The 19,874-nt window shown below is 40.8% G+C and overlaps 1 protein-coding gene across 3 annotated transcripts in view; it reads right to left on the reverse strand.

Moving 5' to 3' along the window:
* Positions 1-17,968, reverse strand: part of LOC149163415 (uncharacterized) — a 344,148-nt gene extending 326,180 nt beyond the window's left edge. Inside the window, exons 1-3 of one of the 3 annotated variants that reach the window (XM_089430741.1) lie at positions 17,788-17,968; positions 14,738-14,864; positions 6,167-6,357 (exon numbers count right to left, since the gene is read on the reverse strand). In XM_089430741.1, the coding sequence (XP_089286867.1) occupies positions 6,167-6,307 (141 nt within the window). In that variant the 5' untranslated portion in view covers positions 6,308-6,357; positions 14,738-14,864; positions 17,788-17,968. Of the gene's footprint in view, positions 1-6,166; positions 6,358-14,737; positions 14,865-17,745 lie in introns of all 3 variants that reach the window. The other 2 variants (XM_089430740.1, XM_089430739.1) reach the window with 2 other exon arrangements.
* Between the last annotated feature and the right edge of the window lie 1,906 nt (positions 17,969-19,874).

Raw genomic sequence — 19,874 nt, forward strand, 5'->3', positions numbered from 1 at the left:
CCTCTCAATCTGGAAGGATCACCCTGCCCAGTATGCTCTGGACAAACACCTCCCAGTGTTCTGAGACTGCGTTCAAGGCTGTTCTCACCATCAATTCTGGATCCAGCGTTGCCCCTATGGAAGTCAGCTAATCCCTGATCTCCTTCAATCGACCAAGGAAGGGGTCGATCTGTTCTCCCTTCTGCATCTGGTATGATCGCAGTTGATTTTCTAGTAACATCCTTCTCTGCACAAAAGTATGCTGGTACAATTTCTTTAGGGCCTCCCACATTTCATTTTGTCGTTTCCTTTTCGGCAATATGTGGTACTACATGGTCCTTGACCCCGTCAAGGATAATGCTCTTGGCCCTCGCCATTTCCTCCTCGTACTTGACGTTATCAGCAGGGTCAACTGGGATAGCTATCGTCCTCAAGGCGAAGTGCTTGACATGATTCCTGTCTAGAATGGATAGGATTTTGGCCTTCCAGACTACGAAGTTTGAGGCTCCGTCCAGTCTGTCCTGGTCTCTTACCCCGTTCACCGCCATCTCGCTGCTCCTCTACTTCCCTCCTAGAAGTTCTCGGTATGACTCCCTCTGAGCCTCGATTTCCCTCCTGGAAACCCTTCTGCCAATGTCGAGATGCCCCCACTCCGATCCTTAGTGCCGTTGCACCACTGATCCGATTTCTTGGCTAGAAACCCTCGGTAGCAACTCCCTCCTCCTTGGTCTTGCCCTGTTAAGTACTGTTCTGACTACAGTACCCCACTAGCTCCACTCTGCAACTTACCCACAGCCTCCTAAACCCCAGCAAACTGAAGGTTAGAGCTCCTAAGCTCTGCGCAATCCCGGTACTGGCAAATCAGCCTCCTCAGCCAACTGCATCAGCCCTCCTGGCCTCTGCATGATCCTGCCTTTGCTCCCTCAGCCTTTGCGCTGCTTCTTCCTGGCTCAATCTTGATGACGCAGGCACTGCATCACCCCTTCCTTGCTACTACTCTGCTAGGAACAGCTTCTGTCACTCGAGACAGCTGTTTTCTATTGTTGTTGCTCTGCTCTGCTGATGTCCTCAGTTCTCCTGTGATCTGTAACCACCCTCTAATACCATGTTGGAATTTCTAAGTCTGACACATTAGAAACCCTTCATGCACTTTACTGATTTATTCCTACCTACTTGTTATGTTAATTAACAAGTTATTTACCATGTAAATACTGGAAATAAATACAAGTACATGCTCAACACATTACAGATCATCAACTGAAGGAAATAGAAACAAGCACACAAGTGACACCGTTGTTTTTGGACTAATGTCCCCGGAAAAACCCAATGCGGGAAAACCAGTGCAGCGATCTGAGGGTTTGATTTATTAAGCAGTTTCAGAATACAATCTGGGTGCCAAATCCGACTCACTCAACAGAGAAAAATCTCGGCAGTAGTACCTCTCTACTCGGAAGCAGATATTCTAACTGAAACCCCGGATAAACAACACTCCGGTAACTCCACAGCTCCAATCTGCCCCACGAAACCCCAACGTTAGCCTCTAGGGACTGCATCAACCTCTCTCTGGCCCAGCGTCACTCTAGCTTGGCTTGCGTCAGCCTCTGGAGGCACTGCGTCAGTCCTCTGGCCCTCTGCGTCACCCACGTTGGCCCTTTGAGGCACTGCGTCAATCCTCTGGCCCTCTACGTCACTCATGTTGGCCCTCTGAGGCACCGCACAGCTCCTGGCTGCTTCTGCGTCCCTCTCTCTGGCTACTGCGCTGATACTCCCGGTGCTATCTCTACCTCTCTGCTTCTGTATTCACTACCCCTCAGCTGCAACTCTGATCACTCTCTCAACTTTCTCAGCAAACCCAGCCCCAGAAAGTCGAAATCTTGATCTCTTGGTGTGTTCTCCAAGTGACCCTCAAGCCTCCTCTTATACTTTCTCGCTGACAAATCAACGACCGAGATTAAGTCCCTAATCAACAGCTAAGATTAGATCTGGCTTGATCCATGTCTTTTGGACCATTCTAACACAGTTTTATATTAATTCACATTAATATTTTATTTTCCCTAAGTTTACACTTAGGGACTCCATTAAAAATATTCATTATTTTAATATCTCCCAAACTGTTTAGAATCTGTCCAAACCCTTTCTGGGTATTGGAGATCTCATGTGCCTTAGCCTCTCCACCAATTTTCGTGGCTAGAGCACATCCGATGCTACCCCAAATCAACAGCTCCTACTGCCCCTTTGATGCAAGGGCCATGTCCTCCTCTTCCTTCACGACCTTTGTCCCACTGCTGCTACTACCACTGATTGTGGCCTTCACCAGATCACGCCTCATCTCCTCCTGTTGCAGATCAGCCCATACACGTTCCCAATCTGGCAAGTGTTCTCTGCCCAGGATGCTCTAGACAAACACTTGCCAATCTTCAGAAACATTATTCAGTGCTAATCGAACAAACTTTGTAGGTTGGGGCCCTGACCCTACTGAAGCCAGCTGATCCCGGACTTCCTGAAGCCTCTTAAGGAAGGGGTCTATTCGCTCCCCTTTCTGCATCCTCGTGCATCTCAACTTCTCTTCTAAGTACATCTTCCGTTGCTCGGAAGATCCTACATATAATGTGGCTAGGGCTTCCCACATTTGTCGGGCAATATCTTTGTCGTCTATATGGGATACTACATGATCTCAAACCCCATCGAGAGTGATCCTCTTAGTCTTCGCCATCTCAGCCTTGTACTTCTTGAGCGGATCTGCATCGGTGGGCACAGCTACCACACTATTGACATAGGCTTTGCGATCATGCTCATCTAGACGGCAAGAGATCCTAGCCTTCCAGATCACATAATTGGAGGCTCCGTCCAACCGATCTTGATCTCTTAACCCAGTTGATGTCATCTCTCCTGAAAAAGTCGAACTGCTTCCTCTTCTCTTCTGCGCAGCTGCTACCCAGCTATTCACACTCCCTTCTGAAGTGAGCACACACAACTACTGCTGCTCTACTAGAAAAATTCGGACTTCTTGGCTGGACGTCCTCTGAGGAAGAAATTTCCTCAGTATGTGTTATTCTCTCCTTCTGACGTTATTCTGCTAGCAACTGCTGCAAAATATCTGTGTCCCAGTTGAAGATCTGCTCTGCAAGGAAACAGCGTTGCTCCCTTCTACCTCTGGAAAGCTTCAATCTAGAGAATCGAATTTCTCTGTCGACTCACTCAGAGAAATCGATCTCACTCAAAACTTCAACTTCTTTGACCCAAGGACTGCGCTACCTTCTGGGGTTTCGAATTGTTGCCTCTGTAGTAATTTCGAACTCCCTCTTCCTTTCTGCTCTGAGCTCTCTTGCTCACGATCTGTGCTCTGATACCATGTGAAAAATTGGTTACCCGATTCCTATTGCAGCAAATTGATTATATTTCACCTACTTGTTAAATTACTTGAACAAGTTACTTGTAGTTTTCTATGGCAAATACTGAAATACATACACAGTAGTCTACACAAAATAAAATACTGCGGAAAACTAAACACTGCACTAGAGAGAAATAAACACACACATCAACACAGTTGTTTTTGGACAATTCCCCGGAAAAACCCAACTTGGTAAAACCGATGCAACAACTGAGGGTTTTAATTATTATGCAGTAGTAAATCTGATTACAAATCGTTGGATGCCCAAATTGGCAATCCGATACAGAGAAATACTGGTAAAAAGTTAGTGAGAAAAATATCACTGAATCAGGAGATCCAACACTGATCAGGGGCTGGCTAGCTAGCCCCACACTGCCTCTGCGCAGCTTCTGCGTCAATCCTACGCAGATCTGCATCACACTGGCTGGGCTCAGCGTCAATCCCTCTGCTAACCTCCTGTTGTCTGGAAAGTCGACCTCTTCGCCCTCCGGTCTCACACCCCGGCTTCTAGCACTAAATCTCGTCTCTCCTAGCTGGAATTCGAACTCCCTCTGAAGCTCTGTGCTGCCTCACTGAACTGCTCTCTGCCTTCTCTGCCTTGCACTCCCCAGATCTGGAAAACTTCCTCTGGTCTACTATCCCTGCCCCTCTCTCACTGCTTCGACTTTACTGAATCACTTCCAGCAACTCACAGCTATTACTCGGGAAATCGATGCTCTAGCAAAATCGAACTGCTTAAGTGTATTTCTCCAACCACATCAAACTTCTTATAATCTCTTGTTGGGGCTCCAACGACCAGGATTAAAACATAATCAATGGCTAAGATTAACTTGGAGTTGATCCTCATCTTCTTCTAGAAGATTCACACCTGATTTAATTAATACCCTTTAATTAACCAGATTTCCTAAGTTTAGACTTAGGGAACCATTTTTAAAAGTTAATTATTTTAATTAAATCATCTCTAGGTAGAATTTTCCCAAACGATTTCTGGGTATTGGAGAATGCATGTGTCTTAGCCTCTCTACAAAGTTTCAAGGCTAGAGCACATCCGATGCTACAAAAATCAACATATTAGTGCAAGGTATGCAACGTATGCATATGTAACTAACATATGCATACATCGTATACATGCTAATACATTTTTGCCTATAAATCGAAAATGGGTCATTACACTAGCTGCTAGCTGCAAGGGCCTGCTAGCTGCCGGCTGAGGACCATCTTGGGGGGAAAAATTCTCCTAGGGATATTACCCACAAAATGGTGGGTAACAGTGACAATGGTGACACTCCCATTGTTACACTTGATCTAGGTTGCCTAGTGAGGCTTTGCACGAGAATGTTAGATTTTGTTGTAAAATTCATTTTCAGGCCTCAATGGCTCACTACCTATTCTAGGCAATAACACATTGTGCAATCTAGCCTATTCAGGTCCTCCTCTAAACAATGCTCAAAGTTCTAGGGATTCTAAGAGTCAAACCACAGTAAATATATTGTTACTATACCCCACCAAGTAGTTTTAGGAGGAGGAAATCAAACATGCCACCCACCCAAAGTATTTTTGTGCGACCATTTGTTTCTTGAGCATGGCATAGGTTCATGCCAAGGTTGCTCAAGAGGAGGTAGAACACATTGATCATCAGGTAGAAAATCACTAGAAGAGCCCCTATGCCAATTCTGGTTACCATTTATTATTTTCTAGCTTCCTTTCATCTTTTCCCTAAGTAAGCTAAGTATAGATTATGTACTAGAGGTTCAAGAAGCTTGCCCATGTTCAAAAATGTTGTCGTATCAGCATACCATGTTAGGATAACCTCAACTCAAAAAAGATGAACATTAAAAAAAGCATCTTACATTCACAAGTGTTCATTGCCATTCTCAATTCATACATGTAGTCTGCCATCACGTGATGCTTCCATAATGTAATGAAAAATATTAATATTCTATGCTAGGACAACCTCGAGTAGAAAAAATGAGCATCTAGAAATTATCTTAAACATTAATTAGTTTTCCATCATTCTCCACTCTAAACATACAGTGTTTCACCATGTGATTGCTCCCCCATCTATCCATAATCCCAGATTAAAATTATTTAAAGGCACAATCCACTTATTGACTCTGTCCTGCAATGTAAGCTTATTCAGGAAGTCTTGTGATGTTTGATAGTCAACATAAAAATGTAGAAGTGAATGAGAAATCATGTTTGAATTTTGACAAAGAATAGACCATGCATTAACATTCTTTAAATATCAAATAACACCTTTCTATTGAAGACTAATTCCTGTAAAAAAAAGTACATCTTATGACACATCTTTAGATCACGAGGCTTAACAAGTAAACCTCCAAATCATACAATCAAGCATCGGCATGCACCTACTATTTGATATGCCGCTCAAAAATTGAATATTACAGCCTATGAGATTGCATCTTGCCATATTACAGCTAGTTGTCCATACAAAAGTTGCACCATTTTTTTTAAATGCCTCTAATATGTCTAAAAATGATTGCAGAAACCTGCAAATGATATGCAACATTTACTATGAGATGTTTTGAACGTCCCCTAAGCCCATAACCAAAATAGAAAAAGCATATATAAGTATTAAAAACACTATCTTGATAAAATAAAAGCAATACAGTAAATGTCTTTTGATGACAACAATATGTTCACAAACACATCAAAGAAAAGTATAACTGAATGCTTTGCATATAAAATAACATATTAACAGTTCTCTTTGATGATGTAATACTAAGAAAACGTGCAACTAGTGTTGATTTTTTAAGGAAGGGTTTAGTAACTAACAAGATCTCCATTTAAATTCCCACATTCGACAACATGTATGGTGATATCTCCATGGATAAGCTTCTTGTGGTTAAGTTCGCAGTCCTCTATGATTTCTTTCCAACCACTGTCCTTTAAAGTCCATGCTTTGTGATCTTCCATGGTTGACTTGGCAACAATCTTAAACCAAAAGATCAGGATTTTCTTGTAACCTAGTAAAAAAAACAGTCAGGCAAATATCTTTTATGCATCTAACCAAAATCTAGAATCTATTTTCTTGACAACTCAGGTTACCTTTCTTATCCTTCCTCTTCTTCTAATTCTAGTTTTTACCAAATAAATGTGCTATTAACTGAGATTGAAGTGTTGCTTTAAAAAAAATAACCTATTAAATCATTCAAAGCTAAAAATCACTGCACTTATCCGATTAAGATGGAAGGTAAGACTAAAATTGCTGACATAAACATGACAAATGATAAGTAGCGATGAAAGATTCTTGGCCTGTATTATCTGTGTACACGCATACCTAAGTAAGGCTAGAGATGTATTTGTGTCTATCATTCCATCAAATCAAATAATGCATACAAAAGAAATCAATTTTTTAGTTGTGTCTTGGATGTAAAAATGCTGGACATAGCATGATTTGAACTAAAATTTTCAAAGAAAGAAAATAAAAGTATTGCAAACCTTTTGTCTAATGCCCTGAGCAGGAAAGCTTGTTTAAGTCCCCTTAATTAGTTACTGATTAGTAGTTACAAAAGTTTTGTTGCATGGATCCCTCTGATATTGTATGCATTCGACATCTTTTTCTCAGTAGCCATTAAATAACATGGGCTCCTTTTTACAGTACAATATGTGCCTTGGGGAATGGAATTGTCTATTTAGATGTGTTTGGCCAAGTAAAATCAAGTCATCGGACTAGAGTGGTAACACTCCATCATAAGTGTGTGAGAGATAGTTATCAGCTGATTAGGTTAGTATAGAGCAAGTACATTCCTTCATGTTGCAGCATATGATCCACTATGTTACCCCTCATTTTGCATAGGGGTTGTACTATTGAATTTCTTCACTACCCTTGTGATTTTTATCACAAAGAGCTTTGGATAGTCGGCACTTGGTTCCATGGATTGTTGATGACATGAATGATGATGTGCTATAGGTTTGATGATGTATTGGTTGATCATTTGGTGTTCTAGTCTCCACTCCTTACTAGATGATCGTACATGAGCATGTATAGTTCCCTTGGTGAATCTCTCTAGCATTTTGGGGCTAAGTGGGCATTAAATTGACTTCATCATGATATTTGGTATTTTCATAGTTCCCAAGGCAGTTCAAAACTCTCGAGGTAGTTTCACAACTCTTAAGGCACTAGTCGCAACTCCCTAAGCAGTTTGGGGCTGTTGTTCATGCACCTGGACCTCTCATGCCATCCCACATCACAAATCTTGGAGTGCTCAACCTGTTCACATATTTCAAGACATGTGTCACACATTTTGCTAAAGATGTTCACCTTGGAGGATGCATTACTTGATTGTTGGGGTATTTATTTGGCACATGTGGACCTTCTTGGACTTCCATTAACTTGTGGAGGTGGTTGACATGATTTGAGGAGGAGTTAAACATCGAAGACCACACACATGACCTCCACTCTCGAGGGATTCTATTCATTGTTTATAATATCCTCTTAGCAAAATCCTTAAGAACATAAAATAATGTATGTATCCCTTACAAACCCTGGAATAAAGCCAAAATACATAAAATATACGAGATACAAGAGTGGATAGGCCTTCAAGACCTGCAACGATGCTCCTTGAGTGAAGTAAAGATGATATAATGCTAAGTCATCCATCATAAATGCATCTTCATCATCAAATGTGTGGCACGCATGGTCTCCTAAAGTGGATGACTCACTCAACAATCATGTGTGGGGGCTCCAAAAGTGAAACATTCCCTCCAAAGGGTTCAACGTTTCATCCTCCAAGTGTCATATCATCTCATAAATGTACAACATCCCATCAGAAGGTGCCACCTCATCTTCAAGGAGGTGCTAGGACATCTCAACAAGGTGGGACCATAAAATGTGCAAGTAGCCCCTCAGCATCCTCCAAAAGGCTCAAGACTCATGTCCAAGTCATGTCCGTGCAAATTACATCATCCAAGGAGGGGCTCCAAGTACCCAAATGTGACCAGCAATCTGAGGCATGTACACTGATGATTTTTGGTAGCATCGGATGTGCTCTAAGTGTCAAAATTTGCAAGGAGGCTTAGACACATGCATTCTCCAATACCTAGAAATTGTTTTGGGAAATTCCACCCAGAGACAGTATTCTTAAAATAATTAATTATTTTTAATGGGACCCTAAGTCTAAACCTAGGGAATTAAAATAATTAAAGGGTATTAATCTAAATTAGGGGTGTAACTTCTAGAAGAAGACGAGGATCAAGCCAAAATGATCTAAGCCATTGATTAGAAGTTAATCTGGGCCGTTGGTTGTCTAACAGAAAGATATAAGAAGAGGCTTGAGGGCACTTCGAGAACACACAGAGAGTAGATCAGAAGTTGGATTTTCTGAAGCAGAGCAGCTGCCGCAAAGATTTTCGATAGTGATCCTTTGCAGAGAGGGGCAGGGATAGTATCCGAAGGGAGATTTTTCCCGATCGGAGAATACTCAGCAGAACAGGCAGAGAGAGATCCAGTCGAGGTAGCACAGAGTCAGAGAGGCTGACGCAGAGGCAATTTAGGTTCACGCAGAGGCAATGCAGAAGCCTTAAGGGAGTCTGAAATTTGCTGGAGGGTTTGATTTCTGTAGTTAGAAGCCAAGGTGTGAGGCCGGGAGAGCAGAAGTCAGAATCTCAGAGGCAAATCGATCAGCCGAGAGAAGTGATGCAGTCCCTAGACAATGTGACGTTGGGCTAATGCAGACACTGCACAGAGGTAGCGCAGAGGTAGCCAAGGGTTGTTCATTCAAGCACTGGATCAGCCAGGACTTTCAGTGATAGTGTGAGGTAATCTCATAAATCTCTCTGTTAGTGATATTCTTTGTACTAGATAGCAAGGAAGGCATCCAGAGATTGTATTCAGAAATTACTACTGCTTAATAATAAAACCCTCAGAACTACTGCACCGGTTTTCCCGCATTAGGTTTTCCCGGGGACATTTGTCCATAAATAATTGTGTAGATGTGTTGTATTTCCTTCCTGTTCAGTTTCTTGTTTTTGCTTAAAATTTAAATGGTGTAGGTTGCAGTGTATTCGTTTCAGTGTTTACTAAAGGAAACAGTAAATAATTTGCTTCAGTAATTAACATATAGGAGAAACGTAATCAGTTGTTGCAATAGAAATTTGGGTCTCCAAATTTTCACATCGTATCAAAGCTGCAGGTGAAGCAAGAAGAACAAAGCCAGAAGACCCAACGCTGAAGGAAGAAGGGAATTCAAAATTCTTGCAGAGGCAGTAATTCGAATCCCCATAGAGTTTGTGTAGTTCAGGCTAGGAGGGCTACATTTTCGTGGTAAATCTCTCTCTGAGTGAGTCGACAGAGAGGTAAGATTTCCAGAGCGAAATATCTCAGCGGCAAAGGGAGCAGCGCAGCAAAAGCTTTAGCGAAGAGGGATTTCTAGTGGGACGCAGTTTTTGCAAGCAGTTGCTAGGCAAAAAGACGTCAAAGGGAAGAGAGAGACACGGGTGAGGGAATTCTTCCTCAACGGACTTCCAGCCAAGGAGTTTGAATTCTCACTAGCTGAGCAACAGCAGAAGGGTGGATCTACAAGCTCCAGCAGGGAGTGCGTAGGGCAATCTTGTGCTACGCAAAGGAGAGAGGAGGTTATTCGACTTTTTCGATTGGCAGAGATGGCAGCCAGTGGACTAAGAGATCAGTATAGGTTGGATGGGGCATCCAACTATGTGATCTAGAAGGCAAGGATGTCATGCCTTCTAGATGAACATTTTCTCAAAGTCTATGTCGACAGCGTGGTAGTTGAGCCCGCGGATCCAGATCCGCTCAAGAAGTACAAGGGAGAAATGGCAAAGACAAAAAGAATGATCCTTGATGGAGTGAAGGATCATATAGTTTGTCACATCGCTGGCAGAAACACTGCCAAGGAGATGTGGGATGCATTGTCGACGCTATATCAGGGATCTTCCGAGCAGTGGAAGATGTACTTGGAGCAGAAGATGAGATCTATGCAGATGCAGAAGGGGGAACGCATTGATCCGTTCCTTGCGAAGCTTCAGGAGACCCGAGATGAGCTAGCAGTTGTGGGGTCAACACCTCAAGGTTCCGAGATGGTTAGACTGGCCCTCAACTCAGTCTCAGAGGAGTGGCAAGTCTTTGTCCAAAGCATCCTGGGCAGGGCGACTTTGCCAAACTGGGATGAAATGTGGGTAGCTCTTAAGCAAGAGGAGCCGAGGAGAGACTTGGTCAAGTGTAAACTTGACGGAAGCAGCAGCAGTGGGTTGAAGCCCAAGGAGGAGGAAGAGAATGCAGTGCTCGCATCCAAGGGGCAGTAGGAGCAACAGAAGAGAAGTAAGATGTTTCGAAGATCAAATGCTTCAAGTGTGGTGAACTTGGTCACTACGCAACACAATGTCCTCTCAGAAAGAAGGACAAAGATGAGAAGCATGATCCGAAAGTTGCAGCCACGAAGATCAAGGAGGATGAGTTTGCCATGACAGTCGAGATACCTCCAAGAGGGAGGTGGGCTGATTTAGAGTTGTAGTTCGAAAGAGCTACAGATGGGCAGGATCCTTGAGGAGCCCACCTCTCGGATCAATTCCTTGCTACAGGAGCCCAGATCAGTAGTAGCAGGATGGACCAGTGTCAGTTGGTGCAGAGGAGTGTCGGAGTGACAGTTGCAGAGGCTAGTAGCGCCAGAGACTGAGCAGCGCAGAGAAAAGTTGACAGCAATGTAGTTGGCACAGAGCAGAGGTCAGTAGCAGCGCAGAGGCTTCAGAGGGTCAACATAGAGACTAGCAGCAGTCAGAACTCCAGCAACGAGATGCATCATACTGAACACCAATTCAGTAATTTGGGATGCTTTTCTGTTGTTGATGCAGTAGCAGCAGTAGTTGGAGAAGGTTGCAGTGCAGATGTAGTTGGCAGTGGTAGTGCCAGCAGCAGCATGGATGCAGAATTGAGAGGGAGTTGCAGTACGGATGCAATGTTGACAGTGGCAGGGTCAGCAGCAGTACAGATGCAGCATTTGCGCAGTAGTTGGTGGACAGGATGTCAGACATTAGCAACGCAGAAGAAGATGTTACAAAACAGAGTGATGCTTTAGCAGGGTGCATTGCTAGAGCACATTCCTCGCTAAGAGGGAGTGTTGATTTTTGGTAGCATCGAATGTGCTCTAAGTCTCAAAATTTGCAGGGAGGCTTAGACACATGCATTCTCCAATACCCAGAAATCGTTTTGGGAAATTCCACCCAGAGACAATTTTATTAAAATAATTAATTATTTTTAATGGGACCCTAAGTCTAAACTTAGGAAATTAAAATAATTAAAGGGTATTAATCTAAATTGTGGGTGTAACTTCTAGAAGAAGATGACGATCAAGCAAAATGATCTAAGCCATTGATTAGAAGTTAATCTGAGCCGTTGGTTGTCCAACAGAAAGATATAAGAAGAGGCTTGAGGGGCACTTGGAGAACACACAGAGAGAAGATCAGAAGTTCAATTTTCTGAAGCAGAGCAGCTGCCGGAGAGATTTTCGATAGTGATCTTTTGCAGACAGGGGCAAAGATAGTATCCGAAGGGAGATTTTTCCCGGTCGGAGAATACTTAGCAAAGAAGGTAGAGAGAGATCCAGCCAAGGTAGCGCAAAGCCAAAGAGGCTGACGCAGAGCCACGTAGAGGTAGTGCAAAAGCCTTAAGGGAGTCCAAAATTTGTTGGAGGGTTCGATTTCTATCGCTGGAAGCCGAGGTGTGAGGCCGGAAGAGCAAAAGTCAAAATCTCATAGGCAAATCGATCAGCCGGGAGAAGTGATGCAGTCCCTAGACAGTGTGACGTTGGGCTGACGCAGACATTGCACAGAGGCAGCGCAGAGGTAGCCAGGGGTTGTTCATTCAAGCGATGGATCGGCCAGGACTTCCAGTGATAGTGTGAGGTAATCTCACAAATCTCATTGTCAGTGATATTCTCTATACTGGATAGCCAGGAAGACATCCAAAGATTGTATTCAGAAACTACTACTGCTTAATAATAAAACCCTCAGAGTTGTTGCATCGGCTTTCCCACATTGGGTTTTTCCGGGGACATTTGTCCAAAAATAACTGTGTAGATGTGTTGTATTTCCTTCCTATTCAGTTTCTTGTTTCCGCTTATAATGTAAATGGTGCAGGCTGCAGTGTATTCGTTTCAGTGTTTATTGCAGGAAACAGTAAATAATTTGCTTTAGTAATTAACAAATAGGAGAAACGTAATCAGTTGCTGCAATAGAAATTTGGGTCTCCAAATTTTCACATACACAAGTCAATGCAACATAGAAATGAGTCATGTCGTATGTAAATACCATTAGGTAGCTCAAATTAAGTATCATCTCCAACTTCACAATAATTTATAGGATTCTTCCCATTTGCCAAGTTTTGGTATAGAAGGATCATCATCAACCCCTATTAGGTGTGCATATTTCGAGCAAGAGTAGTATTTCTCAAGAATACCATTAAGGAGTATGTATAATGTTAGGTGGAACGGTATGGGGTTTAACTTCATGAGTAGTGTTACATAGTCGTGTAAAGTTAAGTAAGATATTCATCCACATGAGTTTGTTTGTTGAGGGAGTGCTTATGCATTGAGTTACCCTTTCCTTAACACTATGTATTACTACCCCTTTCTTGCCTTCTCCTTGTTTTCATGTATTCCCTTTTGTTTTACTTCATTTCATAAATGCCCATTTTTTTTGCATATGGATTTACTGCATGGGGGTTTGGAATAATTTTATTCAGTCACTTTTAGGTATGTGTTTCATTACATAGGACTTTGGGCAATGGCCTCATAGCGACGGGTAGAGCTCAAGCTTTAATTTGGCTTTTGACTAATCATTCATATCCATTCATTTTTTTCTTTTGTATTTTGAACCTTATATCTTGCTCTTTCCTTTTTTTAATAAAGTTGCATCCACCTCGAGCGTTCAAGCTCCTTCTCATGGGATTGTGAAACATGAACCTATATGTGTGAAGTATAACAGCCAACTCTAAAGGAGGGGCAATGTAAATGGGAAAGATGGAACGTGTTATGTATGTACCGAGAAATAAACATGTTACCCCTATTACCACCTAATATAGCACCCTTATGAAAGTCCCAACTGTGGTGCTATAGGGGTAAGCACATTTGGGAAATGCACCACTGTCACCTTAACATGATTTCCCTTCACTTTAGGTCGGTTGCTTGCAACCATGAGAGCAATGCTATCATAACTGAACTAGTCATCAAACTAATTGACCCCCGAATCGGGAACCAAACCCGAACTAAAAAAAAACTAGACCAAAAAACAAGTCAACAAAAAAATACATAAAATATTCAATTTTTAAAGAAAAACATATATATTCATGTGCAAACATATGAATCCAAACCATTTATACACGAATATGCAAAAATTATCATTTATAAAGTAAGTAAGAGTGCATATAACAAGCCCCAAGGGATAGCTCAGTTGGTCAAGTTCCCGTTGTTAAGTGCCTTGCCAATTGGGAGGTCACGGGGTCAAATCTCCTCAACGCCCTTGGGGTTAGGCCTGATCAGATAAGCCGGCAGGTAGATCCCTTCAGGTGGATCTGCCCGAATTTTTACCCGTGGAAGTAGCAGCCACTTAGTGATCGTGAACCACAGATGAAAAAAAAAATGCATATAACCAAAATGGTACTTAGTGCAATACATTTCTAAACCAAAATACATCAACAAATGGGCTCTAAATGGCCTCTAGAGTCCAAAAATAAGCATAGTGCTACAGTACTACAGCTACTAGTGACAATGGCTATCATTAAAATCATCATCCTTCTCATCCTTAGCCTCAGAATGAGCAACCTCTACAATAGGCTTTCGGCTTGATTTCTCTGGCCCTGAAGGTTGTGATATCTCATCCTATGGAGGTGGGTCCAAGTCCATCAAAGAAGGCTCTTCATTGCCAAATGTTGGTGCCTGACTCTCCACAACCCATTCTGATGATGGATCAAAGTCACCAAAAACTATGTTGTTTGATTCAGGGATTTTGTTCGGCAATTGGTTGCACCTCAACCTAAGGTTGTATTGAACATAAACCATATCATTCAACCGTTTTTAATCCAATCAGATCCTCTTCTTGGTGTGTGTGTATATGCTCAAAAATGCTCCAGTTCCACTCACACCCAAAGCACTACATGTTTGGGTCAATATCCAAATTGCAAATTCTCGCAAATCAAGGCACTGGCTAACAAATTGTTGCCACCAATAGACTACCAAAAGGGTTGAAAGAAAAAAAGTATCGGCAAATGACTTTGAAACTTGGACTCAACTATTGCAATAAGTAATATATTTGAAAACTTTGACATTTCTTACCTAGTGGATCCATTGTTTAGCTTCTTATAGCCATAAACAAGCCAAAGGTACCAGTACTCACATTGAAATTATAGAACTTGCTATGTATCTCATCATGAATCCTGGGATCTGTGACCAAGCACTTAATGCATCTATACAATCCCTCTTTTACCTCCCCATCTACTTCAAAATCTTTAGTGTAATGGTACCTTCAAAAACAAAAAATATTCATCAATTGATTTTGAATGTTTGGCAAAGCTTTTCTAATGAACAACAAAACTTGTAAACTTTGAAAATTGAAATTACATAAATTGGATTTAAGTAGTATTAAATTGCATGTAAAGGTATATGGAGTTGTTTGTACCATCTTTGTAATGAACATGGTTCATATACGCAGTGAAATATAGAGAATATCTGGAATATAAGAATGCCCATCATAGGACAAGTAATATATTTATAGGAATGTCAAACGTGAAAGAGATATGATATGATATATGTGTGGTTATAAATGAGGGTTCGCTTATATACCTTGGCAGGTGCCCCTTCATAAACAATCATGTCCTTTATGACATGCCTCTTCAATAACTAATTATTAGTTAATTAATTATTATTATGATTATGATTATTTATATTATTTCCATATATTATATTCATATCATTGCCTTCCTCTTCAAAAAAGCTTTGTCCTCGAAGCTTATTGATAAGGCATGTCATATGTTTCTTTGTCTTGTAATCTATGCGCATTTTTCAGACTTCTTGGAGTATTCATCTTTGATGATACAAGATGATAGGATCCTCTAAGTGATAAATAAAATTGTCAAATTGAGTAGGGATCTGACCATCCTAAATCAATCTTCTATGGAATCTTGCGATTACTAGAAACTTGAGATTTATTGTTATCACAAAACCGGATTATGGTGACATCGATATTCTTTGGAATATAAGTTACTTGTTTCTGGTCTGAGTGATATAGATTTGCAGACTAGTTGAGATGTTTTCTTTTATGATTTGGATGTCGATAAGGAGTTCTTGTGATTTGATTTCCCCTTATCCTATTTGTGGTGATTTCTTGATTTACTTGAAGTATTTGATTTCCTTCACGTACTGAAGTTGCTTGGTTGAACATTGGATCTTCACTTGAAATTTTCATCGTTTGAACTACAACATCTAAATATGTTTTTACTTCAATTGGTTTGTCATCTTCTTGAGTTGTGATATTGACTGGATCAGTGTTCGTTCCTTTTTCTTCAATTTATGGTAAACTTCTATTGAGTTTCTTCTCGAAAGCTTCATTTTCTTGTTCTAATTTGTGCTTCGTAGCTTTACACTTCTTGACTTATGCAAGTAGTTTTTGACTATGAGCTTTTAAACGAGAAATTTCTTCATTTTTATTGGAGATGACGTCTTCAAGCTTGATACATCCCTCATACCATAATGTGTCCTTTCACCACAACCTATAGGAGGGTTTGGATCTTCTTATAGCCATTGGGGAAGTTCAATGACCCTGGCAACAATGAACCATTCTTGTCATATATCTACTATCCAATCTAGCACCAATCAGGAAAAGACCTATAGGGACCCGTCTTCCTCATACTTTGGAGACAAAACATCAACCAGCATGTTCTCCTTGCCCTTTGATGATCTCATAATCATAGGCTAATAGCTTAGTCACCACTTTCACTATGAAAGTGAAGACAAACAACATTTCAATAAGTACTTCATACTACAATGGTCTTTATTGACATGAAAACAACTCCCAATGAGGTAAGGGCGCCACATATAGATTGCACGATGGGCTGCCATCATTTCTTTTTCATACGAAGACTTGCCCAAGTTTTTATCACAAAATTGTTTATTTGTGAACACCAATGGGCACCCTTCTCTCATCAATACTACCCCAATATCTTTGTCAAAGGCATGACATTCTAGGATGAAAGCCTTAGTGAATTCCAACGTTGCTAAGATTAGAGTAGTATAAATATCTTGCTTTAAGGCATGAAAGGCATGCTCTACCGCATTATAAAGGCATTCTTTAACGAGAAAGGATGTTAACGGGGCTACAATTTTGCCATAGCTCTAGACAAATTTCCTGCCGTAGGCTCCAAAAAGGTCGAGGAAACCATGTAAACTCTTGAGTGTCTTTGGGCATGACTAATCTTTCATTGCCTCAATTTTCTTGGGGTAAACTCACACCCCTTTATAACTTACAATGCGACCTAGAAAGAGGAAAAAGAAATGAGAGAATGAAACATCAAAAATATAGCATTTGCTATGTTGAGCAAAACTCTAAGACGAAGAACTAAGGATCACGATTATGCATACATCCAATACTATTGACGAAAACAAGTTAGAAACAAAACAAAAAAGTCTTCCTCGTAAATTTCCTTAGCAATTATCGAAACCCAAAATAAAATAGTACTTCTAACAAGACATCTTGGGGCAAAAAAGCTTATTGATTCCATCGATGTTAAGACTTTAAAGTCACCTTATGTCCTCAGGTATCTCAATTTTGAGCTTGCTTACAGTCTTGCCTTCATAGTTAAGTAGAGACCCTCCTAATTCAGAAAGCTCTACTAGTGAATAGATGATAGAACACTAGCGTTTCTTGTAAAGCAAGATTTCAAGAAGTTTGATGCGAATACTCGTAAAATTCTTCCAATCTTTGTCAGGCTTCTACAAATTCCACAAACAGGAAATATTTATACCCCAGCTTTAAATATGCAAATGCATATCACAACAAACATAGCTACCTTTCAGGTCTAAGATGAAATCTGAGTTGTTCATTTGGGTCATTCAATCTTCACATTTCGCTGGGCTCATGTATAAAAATCCCCATTGAATTCTCAGAACTTGTAACTTATTCTAAGACAATGGTATTGTACGCTTATGTTATTATCAATCATAATTACATCTCTAGGATAACAGAACCATTTATATATCAGTAAATTGTTCATTTGATGAATCCTTCAGTTCGAACTGCATTTAGAAACTATAATACTAAATTACTAGCTATTTTACAAAATCATTGACGTTATTAAATGCCATTGCTACTCTGTTAAAAAGAACGAAAAGAGGGGAAGAGCGGAGTACTCTCGATGACGACAATAACAGACAGTTTGAGGAGAAGAGCACCTTGATTGACTGCGAAAACCAGAACCTCTGATAAGTTTGTGGGTCACTGAGAACAAGATAGAAGAACGTTGCCGCTTTCTTAGATGTCTAGCACCTGTCAAAGAATCCTGTTGACTCGTAAAATGAATTTGCAGACAAGGTTGCGCTCTAGCATTGGTTGTGCCCAATGTACATTATTTATTTTTGTACTTTTTCATTTCAGTTATTTTTGTACTTTGTCGATTAAAATAAAAAGGCTGAAATTGCACATTGATCGTCGTGCATGGATACTTTGGAAGTTTAGTGGTTAACATGTACTTTAACAACAGAGTATTTAATGCATATATTCATTGTGCAATTAATATATATTATTGACCCTGCCAAACACACCAGTTCAGCCTATTATTGTCCCTATATTGACCCTGCCAAACACACCAGTTCAGCCTATTATTGTCTCTATATTGACCCTGCCAAACACATCAGTTCAGCCTATTATTGTCCCTATATTGACCCTGCCAAACACATCAGTTCAGCGTATTATTGTCCCTACCTAACGCATGGCAGCGTCCCTACCTAACGCATGGCAGCCCCTAACGCATCAGTTCAGCCATTGACCATCAATTAACCAGCTATTTGACTAAAACTTAAATGGCAATGTATAAGGTTAACATTTTGTAATTAAATATTTTTTTCATATTTTAATTTTATTTATTTATTTAAACTTTTTTTTAGTTCCCTTGGTTTTGTCTTATTTTGCAATGATAACTAACCTCTTTTAAAAAAAATAAAGAAAATAATCTATTAAAAATAAAGAAAATACATATATTAATATTCCCCTGAAACAGAGCATGATATCAGAGAACCTTCAATGCTTAGGATTTTTGGACTGAAATCTTAGAACAAGTTCAAGATAGAGAAAACTCACTGCTTTTGAAACACTTCAAAAAGCCATTCCAAAAGTTAAAAATTATTCATCGTGCAAGCCACAAGACCAAAGGCTATGTAAATAGCCTAATAGACAGAGGTGAAAAATAGTCCTCCAGCGAAACAAAAATTGGAAATGTTTGCCTCCAGCAATCCAGAAGAACGAGGAATAATGATGAAACAGAGGACCCTGCAAACTGATAAGCAGGAAAACATCCAACAATCATAATCAGAGCAGAGGCTAAGATACAGAGAGCCTAAACCCATAAAGGTCAAATCTTAAATCGGAATTTGCCCTTCCTCCTGAAGAACGTCATTGTCAAAGGACTAGAAGGAGATTGAGTGGATCGTTGAAGAGCAACCTGTTACCCACCATTTTATAGGTAACATCCCTAGGAGAAAATTCTTCTCCAAGATGGTCCTCAGCCGGCAGCCAGAAGCCCCTTGCAGCCATCAGCTAGCTCATTATGTCATTTTCTCCGCCACCTGAGTTAGCCATGTGATCCCTTACCCATCTACCATGATCGTATGTTTGAAGGTGGGCCTGCCAAATCTAAAGGTATGCCTTGTCATTTTGAAATTGAGTATTGTAGTTTGTTTATCATGGACACTTCTGGGTATGGATTAATGGGGGATTCGATGGAAAGAATTGGCTAGGCCTGTGCTTCTATCCCCTAGACCTAGGCCCCTTTTAGGGATTAATCTTGGATTCTAGTCTTGTGAGATCTCTTTTACTGACCATTTGGTTCCAGGGATGGTATTTCACAAGAAACCGTGATTTTGGTTGGGTGGTCCCACTCCCTTATCCGCTCATATTACCCCCTTTTCATTCATTATCACCCCATCCATCATTTCTCCCACCTGGGTCCACATAGGGTCAGCTCACCCCTTCCCCTCGACTACACCTTGGGTCATGGTTTGGAATGAAGCCCAGACGTTGATGCAACTAAAAAGAAAGTTAAAAGCATATATGGCCACGTTCAATAGGATAAATACCACAAAATGCAAAAGATGGTCGAGACAAAAACATTTAGCACGGGGGCAAAAGCCAATACATGAGCTCTACCCCATCATCATGGCCATCACCCTAGTTCCATCAGGTTCTATGAGCCTTCTCCATCATATAGGAACCCATGATTGTCCCAACCCCTGGTGGGCGATGAATCGCCCCACCTCAAAAGGGG

Source organism: Pinus tabuliformis, chromosome 5_1, assembly GCF_031772625.1.
Source record: "Pinus tabuliformis cultivar Carrire ecotype Pingquan chromosome 5_1, CPIR1, whole genome shotgun sequence".
Taxonomy (NCBI): Eukaryota; Viridiplantae; Streptophyta; class Pinopsida; order Pinales; family Pinaceae; genus Pinus; species Pinus tabuliformis.